This window comes from Mya arenaria, chromosome 3 (genome assembly GCF_026914265.1).
Source record: "Mya arenaria isolate MELC-2E11 chromosome 3, ASM2691426v1".
Taxonomy (NCBI): Eukaryota; Metazoa; Mollusca; class Bivalvia; order Myida; family Myidae; genus Mya; species Mya arenaria.
The window spans coordinates 69950798-69970062 of record NC_069124.1 but is presented as its reverse complement, the minus strand read 5'-3'; the positions used below and the strand labels follow the sequence as shown (position 1 = coordinate 69970062).

Below are 19265 nucleotides of genomic sequence, written 5' to 3'. Positions count from 1 at the left end.
CTGCCTTATCTAAGGCTCACAAACAGAAACAAAAATAAATTAATAATTTAATTAAAGCAGTTCTGTTTGAAAAATAGATTTCTTGTTGTTGTTTTTGTTATTTGTTTTATTATAAAAGTACAGTTCATTTTCCAAAAACACCTTATAAAGTTCGCAAATGAAACCAATGCAATATTATGTGGGAATTGTGTGGTTAGGGGGATGCTTTGCCCAGTCGCCAGGGTAAGCTTGAAGAGCATGACTTCTCAAATGTTCCAGGGTGCCCTTTTAGAAAGTGAAAACAGTATCCTGTTACTGTTGTGCCCATTCAGAAAAAATCTTGGAAGAAACACTAAACACTCTTAACATACAGCATTCAAAACAGTGTCAAGTTAATTATAGTCAATGGTTATATCCTGAGCACTGCTGAAGTAAACGTAGACTTCTTTTCTGAATTTTTATCATGAAGCTGATAACAACTGCAATTATTTGTAATTTTTAACGGTGATATGGTCAGAGTGATCAAGTTATCAGCAGCAGGGTGAAGTTCACAAAAATAGTCACATGACCGAGAAAAGGCAGTAAACATTTTGGATAGTATTTATAACTGTGAGTTGTTTTATGTCTTGAATTAAAGAAATTTCAATAAAGCAAGACCTGACTTTTTTATCATTTTTAGTTTTTGATTATCCAGTTCTCTATATTTCATGATTTCATTTAATGTGAAAATTTAATATTAGAAAGAATGGAACAAAAGACATGTGATAAAATATGTTAGCAAATTATATGGCTGACTGTCTATCAATGCTAGTTGATTACTGGTATACTCAAGCTTTACCATTTGGGGAAAAATGCTATTGCGGTATTAGCTAAAGACAGTATAAGAACTATGATAATTTCCATTCAAGCCGTAAAGTTTTTTTTTTATAGTTGCCTGTCCTTCGGTTTTAGTATACAGTCCACTCCTGCCTTAAGTTGAAATGGAGTGGAAATGCTACCTTGTGTCACATGGGATAGTTTCATGTAAATGTGTTTATTTTTTTTCCTTAATGTCTTTAAGTGCCCCCAGGAAATACAAGCCTAAAAATGAATCAATTTTGGAAATATCATGTTGTCTTTCATGAAGCTATTTAACGTTTGATATGGTGGTTGTTGAAAGGCAACATTAAGTGTGTCCTCTTAAGATAAAGCTGGTTATTGCAAGCAATTAAACTAACAAATTCACTTACTGATGCTAATTGGATCTAAACGATCCCAGTTTTGCTTTAATATTTAGGAGTTCAGTTTTCCTGTATAAGGTGCTTGTAAAATTTGGATTAATATTTATTCTTAAATATTCTGAGAGATATTTATTCTATGTATGATTAAGTAGTACTAGCATTATCTAGCTAAATGAGGGTAGTTATTTGAGTGTTAGTAAACAATTGATTGTGGTATCAGTTATCTTATCATTCACAAAGTAATAGGATAGTATTCACTAATGACATAGTATCATTTAAGTATGTGTGTAGATACCCTGTTTATTAAAATGCGAAAACCTTAGATCGTAAATTTCATTTTCTTTGCTTAAAAAAAATTGGTTTATTTAACTGATAAAAAGGAAAGTTGTTGATATTTTAATTTCGCTGAAAAATAATGTTGGTAATCATTTGAAAAAAAAAGAGGAAACTACACACTGTATCTATATAACACCTATGTCCTGTATGAAATTAGAATTACAATTTATATGCAGAAAACAACTAACTGCTGGATAGAAACCACAAATGAGGCATGTTTGTTCGACTTAACGTAAGTAAAATTTGCCAAGAAAAGGAATGGAGCGATGGATCTCAATGATTTGTTTGGGTAGGTTGAGGCTTTTATATATGTTTTTAATCTTTTAAGATTTGATAACTCATTTAGGAGGTTTATATTTAAAAAATTGATTTGTTTGCATTTAATTTTTAGCTCGACTATTCGAAGAATAAGGAGAGCTATACTACTCACCCAAGCGTCGGCGTCACCCCTTGGTTAAGGTTTTGCGTGCAAGCACACATAGGTTAATATCTCAGCAACTACTTGAGGTATTGCATTGAGACTTTATACAATGGTACTCAACCATCCAAGCTACTTAATTAACCAAGTTGGATAACTTTAGTTTGCATTTAATGCCAATAATAGGCCTTTATTATTTGACTTAGAAATTCTAGTCAAGGGTTTGCGTGCAAGCACACATAGGTTAATATCTCAGCGACTACTTGAGGTATTGCATTGAGACTCGATACAATGGTACTCGACCATCCAACCTACTTAATTAACCAAGTAAGATAACTCTAATTTGCATTTTATGCAAATAATTGCCCTTTATTATTCGACTTAGAAATTCTGGTTAAGGTTTTGCATGTAACCACATTTAAGTTAATTGCCCCTTTTTTGTTCGACATAGAAATTTTTGTTAAGGTTTTGCATGTAACCAATTTTAAGTCAATACCTCAGCGAATAAATCATGTATTGCATTGAAACTTTACACACAGGCTCCCAACCATTTAACCTTCTTATTTAATCAAGTTAGATAACTCTATCTTTCATATTATATAATTTTTGCCACTTTTATTATGCGACTTAGAAATTCTGGTAAAGGTCTTGCATGTTAGCACACATAAGATATTATCTCAGCAATTACTTGATGTATTGCATTGAGACTTTATACAATGGTATTCAACCACCCAATCTAATTGAATAACCAAGTTAGATAACTGTATTTTGCAAATAATGGGCCTTTATTATTACACTTAAAATTCTGGTTAAAATTTTTCATGTTATCACATTTATGTTAATATCTCAGCACATCATGTATTGCATTAAAATCTAATCTAACAGTGATCCATGCATGTTTAGCCAAAACTTTTCAATCCTTACACTGAAAAGCGGCGGAATAGTCGAGCACGCTGTCTCTGTGACAGCTCTTGTTTAATACAACATTTCTATTACACAAGTTTATAAAATAAAAACTTATTTTTGTTTAAAGCGCAACTTTGAAAGATATGATAATGTAAACTTTGACTCTTTTTCTTCTCTTTTTTGATATAAAATAATTATGTAAAAAATGTGGTATAACCTCTGTTCATGTTTGTTTTATGGTTTTGACAGTTGTGCTGTTGCTGGGAAAGTGTGAGAGTGGACCTGTCCAGCCAGGGGGCTCATCAGACCTTACAGTCCAGGTGAATTTGGCTAAATTTATCGGAGTAAAGTCAGTAATTTGTTACAGAGGTTTTTTCATACCAGGTCATACTTCATTAACCAAATTGCCATATCTATCATGAATTTACACCTTATTATCATTGCAACTGTTACAATTTTTAATCAGAATTAATACCTGCATAAATACATACTATGAAATCATTTATATTCGTTGTCACAAAATTTCGTGGTTTGCCGAAAATACAATTTCTTGGGTACTTGAATTCGTGGTTTTTCATTTTTGAAAAAGGAATAATCAAAACTGCATTATCTCCACGCGATGGCTCGTGGTTTCCGTCTACTCACCGGTTTATGACACTCACTAAAGTGGTATGACATGCCAATTAGTGCATATATCCATGTCAATTATTGATTTAATTGGAAATCAAGTTCATAAAAGATGTGCCCTGATCCTAAATACAGATAGGCGAAGCCATTGAATGCAATTTTGCAAACTGTGAAAACACCGAGAAGGTCTGTATATTTGAGAAAACAATCCCTAAAGATAGCTGAGGTCAATCACTTTTTTAAAATTACCTCATTTCAATATTAATTCACACGTTTTTGTTAAATAAGGATATTGAACGTGTTGTTGTGTACATTGTCACTTTGGTCACTCATTAACCTCCAATGTAATCAATTAATTACTTCATTAAAGAAAACAAAACGAGAACCAACACTTATCACTCAAATCTTGTAAACCTGGAGATTTTAATGAACAGCACATGTTGAAGCATGTGCTTCTGTCATTTTGTTCATAAAAACCTATTCAAATGATATGGTTTATTATTTGTTGAAGGCAGATATAATATATTGAATGAAACAATGATAGTAAGACATACAGTGAGACAGATATTACCGATGTATACTGCAGACTCTTTAACAAATAAACTAGAGTATGTACATAACATGGCAATTAAAAAAGTGAATCAAGGGTCTTTATTTCGTGGGAACTTGAATTCGTGGATCACCCAACCCACGAAAACCACGAAAATTAATGCCCCATGAACATTAATGATTTCACAGTAGTTAAAGTCAGTTGTCATAGGGTTGAGTTATTTTCTGGTATCAAAGTCTAAAAAAAGAAGAGTTTATAGATAATAATAATGATGTCCATTTTCACTGAGTCTAATTGCTTAAATTACTAATTGTGCATTTGCTATAGGATTACGGAGATGGGGGTCTCCACAGTGGAAGTGGAACTGGCCAGTCCGTGGCCAGTGACCAGAACTTGGATGGATCCCAGCACAACCCTGAACTGGAACACCTTCGGGACATCCCAGCTGACCGGCCAGTAGACACTGACCTCCAGGACAGCAGCCATGCTGACCAGACTGACCAGGCAGTGGACTTGGACATACAGGGAGACCAGCATAGTGATGGAGGGCCATCTAATGGTGAAGACTACCCATCATATCCTGTTTATGGGGACCATGTGATAGATCACCTAGACCCCAACAATGATACTGAAGTCAATGAAGTACACCATGGGCATGGTGATCATACTGGCGGCCACTCTGAAGTGGACACTAGTGGGGGATTTCTGGTTGAAAGACACAATGACACACATGAACCCTTTCTTCTAGATGGGATAAACACAGGAAACACAGGAAATGTGAGAACTGATCCTCCTGTGCGTGTTAACAACACACCTTTAACACACAGACCTTTTCTAATGGCTGGAAGTTTAGAAATTGTCACTCACAGGCCAGAAGAAAAGCAGGCAATACCTGTGACAGAAGAAGTAGCAGTCTTTACCACAGAACCAGTTATTACAACTGAAAGTAGATTGGATACATTAGAACCAGAGCATAGTTTAGACAACCATGGTTCTCTTGTCATACATTCTGATGGAGATTTAACTGACAATGAAATGGAAGGATACCACAATGAACAGTCCAATAATACAAACCAAGAACATAAAGAGAGCCAAACTGGTGAAATACATGGGGGTGTTAGCCCTGTACTCACACCAGTTGTGACAACAACACGTGAAGCAGAACATGTTGAAGGACACCAAGTGATCCAAGGTGGTGGAAATATTGCAGTCATCCCAGATGGCAGCGAAAACATGGATAGTGGACATGGCAGTGGTACAGGGGAGACACAAACTGGAGTGGATGTTCCAATTGACAAAGGTTCTGGTCATCATCCTGATGAACATGAAGTTGAACATGTTGATCATGGACAACCAGTTCTTACGCAGAATCCAACTGAAAATCAAAGACGGACACAGACACTACCACCATTTGAAAGAGTTGAAAGCACACAGAGGGAAATAATAGTGACATTACCAACACCAGTGATGATCAATGTGACAGAAACTTCAGAAAATACTCAGGACCTGTCATCATTAGCACATGGTCAAGGTCATATTGACATTGTTGAAGGTCACCATGAAGGAGGGATCATCTCTGATGTTGGAAGACATAATGAAGGTGAAGGTCACGAGACTGAAGGTCACCCAGATGGGGAGATTGTGCATGAGACACCCGGTGATGGTCACCTTGTTCCTGGGGAAGGTCACATTGAGTCACATACTGAAGGTCAGGAAGTGATTAAACCTGTCAAAGATGGTGAAAGAAAGGAAGAAACAGAAAAGTACACCTTTGAAACTATGGTGCCAAATTCTATAATACACTCAAGTATGGTCATCAACCCATCAAGAACTGTCCAACATTCTAAAACTGATGATGTTGAATCAGATTTCATTAGACCAGTTGTACTTCCCAAAACAAGCACTGCTGAGACAATGATGTTGCCACTGGAATCATATTACCCTTCTGACTATGAGGGGGAATCCTTGTCAACCACATTTGAAATTAGTACTGTCATGAGGACACAAGCATCAGTGACAACAACCGAAACAGCAGAGATACCCACAGCATCAATATTGCCTTCAAAATCAAGTGCTGTATTGACAAGCTCATATGATTCACCTGCAATTGGAAGTACTTCCATCTCACAACAACAGAGTTTAGTTTCATCCTTTCTTATCAGACCAAGGATGGAGACAGTAGAGACCAGTTACAGACAGGTTTTCACCTCTCTGGATATTGGCTACACCATGAAGACCATTTCTTCTGAAACAATTGAAGAATTCACTGTTTCAACCTCCGACTTTGAAGAAGGTGTTTCCAGCATTTATGTCAAATCAAGTGTGCCATCATATATTATTCCAGCAGTATCATCTTTGGATATTTTGTACAAATCTTCCACCGAAATAAGTACCTCCTGTGTTACTAGTAGTACCCAGTCATACTCCTTGTCACTTGCTGTGCAATCAAGCACATCAGAAATCCATTCATTACCAATGGCGACAGCTCCAACATCAGTTTCAACTGTTTCTAGTACAATGACTAGACAAATTCAACCAACCAGTACCTTACCTGTACAACTTTCAACCCCAACAACATCAAGTGAATCACCAAAGGTCTCCAGAACATCAGCTTTTGCAGATATCTCCAGTTCTATGATTCCAAGAAGCAATTCTTCAGCCTCAACCAATATTTCCAGTTTACCAGGTAATAAATTGTTTAAGAAGGTTGATATTTGACATCTATACAGTTATGCTTGTTTTTCAAGATGCTTGTTCAAATCAATTTATTTGACATGTTGTCACATCTCCAAATGACAGGCTAGCTTAGATATCAAGCTTTTGAGAAGCTGGATGTTGTTTTTTTGTGTGTTTTTTAGTATTTTTACATTGAATCCAAACCATTGAAGTTTATTTAATCCATACAAACATCTATTGCTGCTACAATGATGAATGTTTTGCCACCTCTGTCCGTACAGTCACATCAAGAATCGAGCCACAGTTGTCTACAGTTGCTGCTACCACAAGGACCACCAGGAAAACACCAGGCACAAACACTACGTCCCATCTAATACACAGAACCACGAAGAAAATTGCTACCACCAAAGGTACAAAACTCTGTCTTTTGTCTTATCTTTGCTTTTAGTAAACCTATTTAGGTATTGATAGCCAATTTACTAAATCATGTTGAATGTAGAGACTGCTGATAACTACATTTTATTTGCTGAAAATTTCTAAAGGTCTAAACTTTTTGACAGTACGCACTGTACTTTAACTTTATTTTACAATTTATGTTATTTATATATTATTTATATACTATTATGTAATTTTTCTGTTCTCAGTCAGATCAATCAATTGTAACATGCGCCATTGGTCTTATAATCCAACAAAATGTTGATAATATACTATCAGTTTTGTAATTATGTAACTATTCGCATTCAGTTGAACAGTGCCATACATTTATACCAGAACCATCCAAGGCAGAGAATACAATAAACAATGTCCACGTCAGCGAGTGGCCTGTTTATCATCTGCAGTGATTCACTTTGAAATCTACTTGAATTAATCCATGACTCACATGTTTCTGAATCATGGCTCCTTTGACTTTGAGCTCATAACATTTTAAAACATTTCATCCTGTTGATACTGTATCCTTCAAAACATTGAGTATGGATTCGTATGTGCAGCAAAATGAATCACTATCTCTGTCTCCTATTATTCCTCCATCCCAACAATGTCGAGGATAAGCAAAGATGGTCCCTTATAAACGGCATATCAACAATTCATACTGTTTTTCCAGGTTCCTCGAAGATGGAAAATGTGACGAGCCCACCCCAACTGGGACCTGTGTCCCCTGTTATCACCCAAACAATCACCAGAGCTGGGCAAACCACAGTGGTGAGATTATATTGTTGCTTTTGACTTTGTGTACACTTGATTTTTTACTGATAGTACAATACTTTAGAAAAAAAAATATTTTAGATACAGAGGTAAATATAAAGTTAGTCTATTCTCTTTCTATTATTTGCTTGTCCATTTCTTGAAGAAAAAAGTCTATAGGTATTGATCTTTAGCATTGACAATTGCATTGTCATGTCATACAAATGCTTAAATATTAGCTATAAGATCGTTGAAAGATACCATCATGAAACATGTTAAACATGTTCACAATGACACTCATTGTCACATTGGTAAATTAATTTTTGAGAACTGATGTTAATTCTCCACCAACCTCAAGGCAATGGCACCCTCAGTGTTCATCCAGCTATCCCTGCGCATGTCGTGGCTCGAGTTCTGCGACACAAAGACCAGCTTCTTCAGCTCCCTCAGCCAGGCTCTCCACATCAAGAAAAGTGTCCTGGTAGACATTGGACAGTTTAAAATGACAAACATTCCTGAACAGGTAAGCTTGTTGTATACTTGCAAAGGCAAACCTTTTTTTTGCTATAGTTTTGGCTGGTCGGGTTGTTTGAAATACTTTAGGATATTGATGTATTTTAACTACTTTTATACCCTATTTTCATGTCTGTATTAACAAATATATTAATAGAATGCCATTTAGAGACTAAATTTCTGTCATCCTTGGTCTCTCCTTTTTATTGCATCCAATTTCTTGATAGCTGCACTATTAAGAGCTGCATTGCATACACTACAGTACTGTGAGGGTGGGGACCCAGTAGGCCTTGAGGGGGAGCAGTACAGTGAGATCACTGTGGAAATGTACATTGTTGACCAAGACGGCAAGGTTGACATCACTCTCACCATCGACGCTTCTAGAGTACTTGAGAAGGACTTTCAGGATTCATCATCCATATACAAGGACAAGGTGGGTTTTTTATTCAAATTAATCTGTTATCTATTAATTTGTTGTGCATATTATGCAATCTTTATTTCTTCATTTGAGTGCACAGTATGGAAAATGTTAGTTGTTGTTCAGAACTGCAGTTCTGGGAAACAAAATATAACGGAGCATTTCTCAAAATTTGACATCCTTGAAATTAAACTTTATATTATAATGTTTTATTTTAACATATGTCCATAAAATGTTTATGATATCCCTGGGTGTTCCAGATTGTGACAGTGAAGTTCCAGGACCGCAGACCAAGGACACCTGAGCCAGAGGTCAGTAAGGCGAGCAAATTTACCCCACCCAGCGGTGTTACCATGGTGGTTGTCATAGCATCAGTGGGCGGAGTCTGCTGTGTGGCACTTGTCATTCTACAGGTAGTAAGTACACTCTTTTTCTTTTTGAAAATATGAATTGCATGTCATAGGATATGAATAGATCTAAAAAAAATCTGAGCATTTTGTTTTAACTTCTGTGATTAAAATTCATGAAATTCACACAATACTAACAATTGTTGAAGTCTCTTTTACTAGTTTTTACTAAAAAATACTTTTAATAGTACAAATAATTTGGTATACAGAAACAAACTAACAGTTATATCATTCATATAAAATGAGATCATTATATTCATTAAATGTGGTCATCTGAGATCATTCCGATTATAAAATACTGTCTGATAGTTTCCCGTCCATCGTACAGGTATTATTATACCGGCGGGTGAAGGCTAAGAAGAAGCAGCGTGTGTTCTTCCGCCAGCAGGCATCCATACAGAGCATGGATCATGTCGCCCTGGGAGTCATACCGAAGTCCCGCCCCGGCAGTGGGTACTGGAACCCAGGCTTGGATGATCACAAGGAATTGGTATGAGGGCAGGCCTGAACTTAATATAATATCATTACTTGAGGACTAAGTTGCATAAGAGATTCCCAGAGCATATGACTACTCAAGTTATCATTTTTTATTCAAAGCCATGGTTTTGCGATTTTATTAACAATTGACATTGCATTTCTGTTATTTATGGCCTATTTTTACACTGAAAACATCCAGTTTATATGTCTTTAATATTCAGCAAAAGTGGAAGAAGTATAAATATGACTACCTGATGATGTTATTACAGTCAATGCTTAGTAATAATAATAATATTAAAACAATCTTGAATATGACTTGTTATAGCCTGAGCCTGAGGAGTATTCACGGATCCTGAACTATTCTAGTCTGGCTAACCAGTGTATGGACCCCACCGCCATACATGCAGAGTTCCAGGTATAGACTGATACAGGACAGTATTATACACACAGAGTCATTCATGGAATTGGAACACATTCAATTGAAAAAAAGATTTTAAGGATAAACATGTCTTGTTTATACTTCAATCACAAATACATATATTGCTAAAAAAAATCTTTAAAAAACACACCTGTATATTAAATTTATAAAATGTTTTGGTGGTTCTGAACTGTTTAACTCTGTCAATTAGTTTCAATTTCAAACAAAATAATGATGCATTTACTCCCTTGAACCTAAATAGACATTTTAATGTAAAGGGTAAACTCAGTTGTATATTAAACTTTGATTTCCGGCTATGTAGTATTTGACCATTTTACAGACTATCCCAAATGACAACACAGATCCTGCCATTGTGCCTGTCGGAGACGAAGACAAGAACAGATATGCCAATGTTCTGCCACGTAAAGTTGTTTTTCTTGTATCATCTTAAGATTGTTACAAGAATACCTGCTTGTCTGCTTTTCAAGGAAATAAAGGCAATGAATTGTGATGGCTTGGTGTCATTGTTGTCAGTATCATCATTGGCGTGCAAAACCTTTAACCTTCAACGGCTGTGACTCCAAAACTGTTCCAAGATATTTAAATGTAACTTTGAAATCAACGGCTGTGACTCCAAAACAGTTCCAAGATATTTAAATGTAACTTTGAAATCAATGGCTGTGACTCGAAAACTGTTCCAAGATATTTAAATGTAACTTTGAAATCAACGGCTGTGACCCCAAAACTGTTCCAAGATATTCAAATGTAACTTTGAAATAAACGGCTGTGACTCCAAAACTGTTCCAAGATATTTAAATGTAACTTTGAAATCAACGGCTGTGACTCCAAAACTATTCCAAGATATTTAAATGTAACTTTGAAATCAACGGCTGTGACTCCAAAACTGTTCCAAGATATTTAAATGTAACTTTGAAATCTAGTTGTGACAGTCACTATACACATGTATAGCAAGACCTTTGTATCTGGCTTTAATAATATGCCCATTGTGTTCACTGAAAAATAACAATAGATAAGTATTTATGTTCACATCACGGCACTCTTGTATATAAAAAAGAAGAAACAAGAAAAAATAGTGATATTATTCTTAGACATTATCCAAAAAAGGTTTAATTTTGAAGGTCTTTTGAAAGATTTCTGTCTGGAATTGTTGTGATGAAATTCTTACTTGTTTGTTAAAAAATACCATTTTATCTTTACAGATAAGAACACCAGGGTGAAATTAGAACGAGCAGATAAAAGCATGTCAGACTATATAAATGCAAACTATGTCAATGTAAGTAAATCAAAACATTTCCCCAAATTACATGATATTAAGATGAAATGAAATAGATACCTTCTCTTCAATGCTTTCGGTTAAAGAATCCAGTATTAAAAGTTAAATTTCAACAGTGAAATTATCAATTTGATATATTCACGATAGTGAAAATAAAAACTACAGGACTACGGTTTTTTTTAGTTGTTTAGTTACTTCATCTGAATCAAAATGGTATGACCTCTCTTCTGTAACACAAAAATTAATATTTGTTTTAATATAGAACGTTTTTATGAAGAGATAGAGCTAGCCATTTAATATGGAACTGGTAATATTTTTTTCAACATTTTAAGCTGAATGTGCTCCACCACTTGCTGTTGTTTAAACGAAGAACAAATACATTTCAAACTAAAACACAAATGCACAATTATTAAACATTTTTTGATGATTATATCATCTTATTAATATCCACTCAGTTATATACATGTCCACTTTTGCGAGAATGGCAGTTATCAATCCAACAAAACTAATATAGTCCAGTCATATGGTGAAACAAATCACTAAATTGTGCACTATGGATAATATTTTGAAACTTTGCCTGATGATACATATACATAAATGAAAGCACTGATAGTGCTGAAAGGCTTAAGCAATGAATCCTACTATTGGTTGCACGCTTGCCCGCAAAACTCGATCGCTCACTCCCTTACTCTCACTGAGTCACTCACTCATTCATTCGCTCGCTCGCTCGCTCGCCCGCTCACCATTAAGCTAATTTCAGTGCTAGAGCAGTACAGAAGGGAGAAAATCGCATTGTTTTAATAATGTATTGTATAATGGAATTCCCTCCCCTGAAGTACCTTATTTTAAGCTTGACTTTTCGAAGAATAAGGAGAGCTAGGAGAGCTAAACTACTCATCCAAGGGTTGGTGTTGGCATCACACCTTGGTTAAGGTTTTGCGTGTAAGCACCTTTAGGTCATTATCTCAGCAAATGCATCATGTATTGCATTGAAACTTATCTATATGTATTCCCAACTATCCAACCTACGGTACTTAAGCACATATTTAAGGAATGAATTGCGGGCTTGATGTCATTATCGGGGTATGAACGCAATTGGGCTGGTACTTTGACTAGCCCAATTGCGTTCATATCCCCGATAATGACATCAAGCCCACAATTCATTACTTATATTTACACCAATAGTTCATTATTTCATGCAAGAATTGTTTAAAAAACTTAATTTCATTTAAAAAAAACTTTTCAGTAACCCATTCCTACCCATTCTGTAAATAGAACCACCCGACTCTAACCGGAAGCATTTTTTTCAAATGACATCACAATATCGCGGGAAAAGATCAACTACTTGAAATCACTTTAAAACGTAAAATTCAAACAGTTATGGCAACTACACAGTTAAAATTTAAAAAACCAACACTTTCTAAAATGTTGATTTATATTTTACGGGACCTTCTGACACAATACAAACAATAACAAGTTAGATATTTTTCATGTATATTGTTATGCAATGAATTGCGATCCGAACATATCCGAAGATGTTGAGTTCATCAATTGATGAACGCAATTGCCGAAATGACGTTCATTTAAGGAATGGAAGTTGAGGTGTAAATATAGTTTAATACCTCAGCAACTACTTGATGTAACCAGCCAACCTACTGAAATAACCAAATAAGATAACTCTATTTTGCATAAAATGCAAATTATAGCCCATTACTATTCGACTTTGAAACTCTGGTTAAGGTTTTGCATGTTACCGCAGTTAAGTCAATATCTCAGTTAATACCTCATGTGTTGCATTGAAACTTTAGACAAGTGTTCCCAACTATCCAACTTAATTAATTGTTAATCAAGTTAGATAATTCTATCTTGAATATAATGCAAACAATTGACCTTTATTATTCGACTTAGAAATTCTGGTTAAGGTTTTGCATGTAAGCACTCATAGGTTAATATCTCAGCAACTACTTGATGTATTGTTTTGAGACTTTATACAACACTACTCAACATCCAACCTACTTGTATAACCAAGTTAAATAACTCTATTTTGCATGTAATGCTAATAATGGCCCTTTATTTTATGACTTAGAAATTCTGGTTAAGGTTTTGCATGTAAGCACATGTAAGTCAATGACTCAGCAACTACTTGATGTATTGCATTGAAACTTTAAACAATCAAGAATGATAACTCTTTCTTGCACTAGTACAAATTTTGCCCCTTTATTATTTGACTTAGAAATTCAGGATACGGTTTTGCATTTAATCTTATTTTACAGTGATCCATGCATGTTTAACTAAAACTTTGCAATTCTTAATATCTTAAAAGCGGCGGAATGGTCGAGCGTGCTGACTCTGTGACAGTTCTTGTTAAAATTATTATGCAATCTTATTCCAATGAGGTCAAACCCAAAATTGCAAGGAGTTGTGCAGTTTATAGGAGTTTTCCTTTTCATATCCGTGTTTTATAAGTGTGTTAACTTTTAATATATGCCAATTTTTTTTTCCGGTTTTGTGAACTGATGTTGTTTGAATTTTCAAAATAATAAAATATATATTCACCAATCTTTTCAGTTATTAAACAAAAAGTGATGACAGAAAAAATAGGAAAACAAAAATGAGCTAGATGTATTTCTCCTTTCAGGGTTACATGGGAGAGAAGTGTGTATATATAGCCACCCAGTCACCCCTGGTGAACACTGTGGAGGATTTTTGGACCATGGTCTGGCAGCAGCAGTCACGAGTCATCCTCATGTTGAACCCACTCACACCCAATGGCAAGGTAAGCTGCTCTAGTTTTACCTTATGAGCTGTACCACCTTCAATTCAAGTCTAATTTTAACTTTCAGGACATGTTCAACAAATAGAGAAGTTTGAAGATCCATAACTAAAAAGATTTTATGTGATTTTCAGCAGAGAATGTGAATTAAAATGTGGATTTTTCGACTAAACTCAATATTTTGTAATGAAAAGAAAGAAAATGCACTTCCAAATTTAGAATGAAGACTGTATCCATATTTTCCATTTTTAGCCCAAATACAGCACATGTTACTGGCCAGACAGTCTGAAGGATGATAAGCATAGGGAGTTTGGAGACTATATGGTCACTTTGAAGAAGAGGGATGTCCAGCATGATTATGTGGAGTGTACACTAGAGATCATGGATCTTGAGGTATAATGGGGCTATGGGACAAAACCTCCCAAATAGTATGCTGTTACTTATGAAGTTAATTCATATCTTGTTAAAAACAATGGAAGAAAAACTACATGTGTATGAAGCTAGCTATTTTCAATTAAGCATTTCATTTCAACTACAAATTGATGACTTAAATCACAAGCACTCAATGATACTAGTGCTGTATGTATATATTTTAGTTACAATTTTCCATCCCTTAGAGTATTTAAACATACCCAGAGTTAACACTTATAGCTACTGCTTTGACCTGTATTCCAGAGAAACCTGAAGCGTGAAGTAAAGCACTTCCAGCTCACATGCTGGCCGGAGGCGCGGACACCAGAACCTCTCGCCTTTGTTAAGTTTGTGCTTGACACCAGGCCCCTTTACGAGAACACAGGAAAACCTGCCATCCTACACTGCGGGTATGAACTGGGATTTGTTGCATTATGTTGCATGTATTTTAAGTTGACTTACTCCTTTAAAATACACTAGTTCTTAAAAATCTATTGTTCAATTAACTTTTAATCATTAACAATTATTAGTCCATTTTATAGCAATGTTTATATCCATAAAAAAAATCTGATATTGTTTGTCTCTTTTTTAAGACCTGGCACTGGTCGCACATGTACCTTGATAGCTGTAGACATGTGTATGAGAATGTACGAGGACCGCCGTCGTGTGGACATCTTGAATTGTGTGCATCGCATGCGCAGTGAACGGGCCGGTGCTGTGCAGAGCAAGGAGCAGTATGCCCTCATCTACCAGGTAGAACATTACACCATTTCTCAAGACCCTTTGTTAATATTTATTTTCGCTTATTCATGAAAGACAATAAATTGAATAATTTTTGTATCAATTCCAATGGAGACAAGACTGCTGGTGATTTTTTAAGAGGCCAACATAATGTACCTCTGGTGGGTCTAAAACCCTCTACCTATTGGGGCAAGTGACCTACGCCCAAACCACTAGACCACTCACAGATCTTAACAGTTTGGGTCACAAAACTATAGAGTTTTGTTTATTAACATCTGTCACGATGCGAGATAAAACGTGCTGCTACTTTTAGCTAAAAACGTAAGTAAAAAAGTAAACGTCACCTGCACTTATCCAATCAGCAATCAACAAAGTATCCTAAAACTATGGAGTGACAGTCTGATGGTTAACTTTTAGCTTGTTCTGTCACATTAATTGCTTGTACTTCTGCTTTTTATTTTATCAGAAATGCAGATAACTGGTAGTGGGGAAACACCTATAAAGATATTGAGGAGACCATTCACAATAAGTCTGAAGAACAATGCCATAGAATGTTTCAAGACCTATTAAGTTGATAGCTATAATGTGAATTATTTTTTTGTTTAATTTAAAATGATTTAAAATGATAAAGAATATTTAGTTCTTGTTAATGTTATTTTTTTCTATCAAATGTTCAACTGTTCTTTGTAAAAAACAAATTATTTGGGATCTTTCTCATAAATTCATTTGTGTACCTGTGTGTTTTGAGTGGGATAAATTGAATAAATTTAGTACACCTTTAAAAACTGACTACTAAACTAACTACTAAGAAGTGTTGTCTATGTGTATTGCAGGATACAATAGCCTTCCAGTTTCATCGATTTTTTTAAATTTTATTATGCAATATTAAAGTGTGATACATAATTTGTTTGCAGGCCCTAAATGAGTATGCGGTGATCCTGAGCAGCCCCTCAGTGTCCACAAGGTCATCGGTCATCACTCTGCATGCCATGCTTTAGAGGGAACGTTGACTGACAGTGGCTCACGAACCACAGGACGTTGACTGACCATGCCTCGCCAACCACAGACCTTGATTCATGTCAAAACTTGCTAGCAGTCAACCACCTTGTTGCCGATTTAAAGCCGAACAGAACAGTATTCAATTCACGTAATTCACATAAACTTAAGCCATAACAAATTAACCAATAGAAATATGACTTTTTATGAAGTTCATGATTGTTTATATTGTTTAAATATTCTTTAAGGCAGTCACTGCATATTTGTCACAAACAGAAGAAAAATGGCAATATTTTTTTCATTTGATTGAATACAAGTTTATTTGATAAAACATTTCAAGATTAGTCTTGATAGATAGATAAAACAGCAAGAGGCGCATGTGCACTGATAGTTGCAAGATATCAATATCTGTCTGTTATAAAGGCAGAATTTACACATTTAAATGTTTCTCATTTTTTTCTCTGATTTCTATTGTATTGTATGTATTTTTAAGATTCCTTGATTGTTTGGATGATGCTTAAATATCTTATAATCTTCCTTTAACATGTGCCAATGTCTCCAGTAGACTGATACTATGTCTTGTATGTTATATTTTGGAAAGTGGTTTCCAAAAGTGAATGACATTGAAGTTGACCTTAAGTGAGTGTTTTTGGGAAAAGAGCCAGTTTTTAATTTACTGATTACCGTAGGTTTTTTATATTCATGTTGAATGAGGAATGTGTCTTTTGTGTGATGCTTTTTTATCATTGTTTTATCCTTGTGTAGAAATTTGGCCTTTACATATCGAAGAAGATTCATTGAAAGAATACAAAATATATATAGTGTGGTATTAGCTCTATAATGTTTCAAAGTCAGCTGTGAATATTTATGAGTTATAACAGTAGGATTTTCTATATTTTCTTGGCAAGTTAATTTTGTAATGGTTGTTTGTGATCTTAATTTTTAGACCAGGATCATGTGCCATACAAATATTACCAGGTCTATTTTGCAGGAAAAAAATTACAACAACACTTAAATGAACTATGCAATTACAAACTGCATTGAAAGTGTTATTAAAAGAAATTAAGAAATAAATGTGAGAGGTATATCTAGGTCATTGTTTATGTTTTGCACAAGCAACTGACTCCAGGGCCTAAAAACTTAGGTCTCTTCCCGAAAACAAATCAAGTCTTAGCCACCCTTGCATGGAATCTTTATTGTCCAGATGTCTTGTTAATCAGCTACATGATATTCAACATCGGTGTCTGACCTGTGAATCCTTGACCACAACAGCTTTATATTGGCCAACAGTTTTGACCATAGTTTATTACTTGATATTAATAGTACAATTGCTGTCCATCATGTGGTTTATTTTTGGTTAAGCTATTTGTCAACAACCACCCATAGCTTGGCATATTTATGAGCTGGACTGTTACATCTAGAAACCAAAGTGTTTACAAAAACAATGTTTGGACATTAAATATCAGTTTTGTCATAAGCTGTCATTTTGGTATATTTACAAATAGATAATAAAAATGAGTGATGACCAGGGAATCCCCATGATATTCACCTCAAATGCTCTATCAAACGATCTCATTAACAGGCTGACATGTGGCATATATGTACATTGTTAGCTTGCATCAATATTTCTTTTTATCTTAGCAATATATGTTGTATGAACATAAATCTTATAACAGCACAGCATTTAAAGATGTATTTTAAGAATTATTAATAAAAGAGGACTGCTAATTATAAGGTCATTGGTGTAGACAGACAAAGGGCAAGAATGGTGTGTTTAAGTACATGTAGCCCTGGACTTTCCCAACAATTCCACTTATCTTCAGTCAATATCAAGAATGTCAAAAATAAAAGTTTTTCATCAAACATTAAATTGAATAAAAAATTATTAAATTTCCCTTTCTCATTTTTAAATCAAGTTTAAATAGTGACACTCACGCCTGTTGAACTAACTGTTTTGTGAAATACATAGTATGTATCTAGTTATTCATGATGCTTGTAAATATGCATTTTACCATACTTAAATGATTTTTAACATTTGGGGAAAACACCATGTGCAATATTGTATAATACTCACGTCCCCAGTTTAGTTGTTGATGACTTATATTGCATATGTTGTATACTTTTATTTTATTCAATTCTGTGTTTAACATTTAGTTAAGATTTTTTTGAAGTGCCAATAAGAAGATTGATTTACCAGTATGTTATATAAATTATGCTATGTGCTAGTACATTCCAATAGATTTATTATATTTGTTTACTGATTTGTTATTTTTGTACATTTTAAATAAAAAATCGGCAGACATTGTTTTAAGAACAGAATATAATTGGTTGATTTTAAATAAAATATGTCACAACATATTTATTGATTGTTTTGAACTGTAGACCCAGGAGTCCGGCAGGGGCCACACCATTTCAACATTCCGCGCTCATGGCAGAAGGTTCAACTCTAAACTAAAAACCTTAATGTTATTGTTTCATTCACATGTGAAGGTCATATGTCAAGGTTATACTAAGGGGTCAGTGGTCAAAATTACTTGTATTTTGGCTGGTTAAGACTGTACATTTGTGACATATAAAATAGGGTGTGTAGTGTCAAGGTTTGACTACATCAACATAGATTTATAAGCCTGACTTTGCTAGCGGGCTTCAGGGACATGCTTGCCCTGGTAATTTTGTATTCTGGCATACACGTTCAAGTGTTTCCTGCCACATTTAAGACAAAAAAGATAGCAATTGTTTGAATATCGTGTGCAGACTGTATGTCAGTGCAAGAAATAAATTTTAAAATACTTTTAAATAGTACATATTCTAAAAATTGTTAATTAATGTAGAACAGTAATTAAACTAGAATTCTGCAGAATTAAATGTGTGGCTGGTTTGACCCCATCATAGTCAAACCAAATACCTTTTATAACCATTTTGT

The 19265-nt window shown here is 34.8% G+C and overlaps 1 protein-coding gene across 5 annotated transcripts; it reads left to right on the top strand.

The window, feature by feature from the left end:
• Positions 1-212: 212 nt before the first annotated feature.
• LOC128226869 (uncharacterized) lies at positions 213-18694 on the top strand. 5 transcript variants are annotated; one of them, XM_052936962.1, is made up of 18 exons: positions 213-588; positions 1712-1824; positions 3109-3179; positions 4364-6722; positions 6994-7122; positions 7815-7912; positions 8253-8417; positions 8670-8840; positions 9086-9238; positions 9561-9722; positions 10035-10124; positions 10468-10549; positions 11348-11421; positions 14060-14197; positions 14447-14587; positions 14870-15015; positions 15199-15358; positions 16261-18694. In XM_052936962.1, the coding sequence occupies exons 2-18, from the start codon at positions 1794-1796 to the stop codon at positions 16342-16344; spliced, it is 4254 nt and encodes a 1417-aa protein (XP_052792922.1). In that variant the 5' UTR covers positions 213-588; positions 1712-1793; the 3' UTR covers positions 16345-18694. The 5 variants fall into 5 exon arrangements, with proteins under 5 accessions (XP_052792922.1, XP_052792917.1, XP_052792921.1 ...); XM_052936957.1 differs by having other exon boundaries at positions 9086-9241; XM_052936961.1 differs by lacking the exon at positions 213-588 and adding an exon at positions 1134-1148 and having other exon boundaries at positions 9086-9241.
• The last annotated feature ends 571 nt before the right edge of the window (positions 18695-19265 follow it).

Coding starts and splice junctions, on each gene's coding strand:
- LOC128226869 (XM_052936957.1), top strand. CDS start 1,794: ATGGAGCGATGGATCTCAATGATTTGTTTGG. Junction 11,422..14,059: donor TAAATGCAAACTATGTCAAT/GTAAGTAAATCA, acceptor TTCTCCTTTCAG/GGTTACATGGGAGAGAAGTG. Junction 14,198..14,446: donor CACTCACACCCAATGGCAAG/GTAAGCTGCTCT, acceptor TTCCATTTTTAG/CCCAAATACAGCACATGTTA.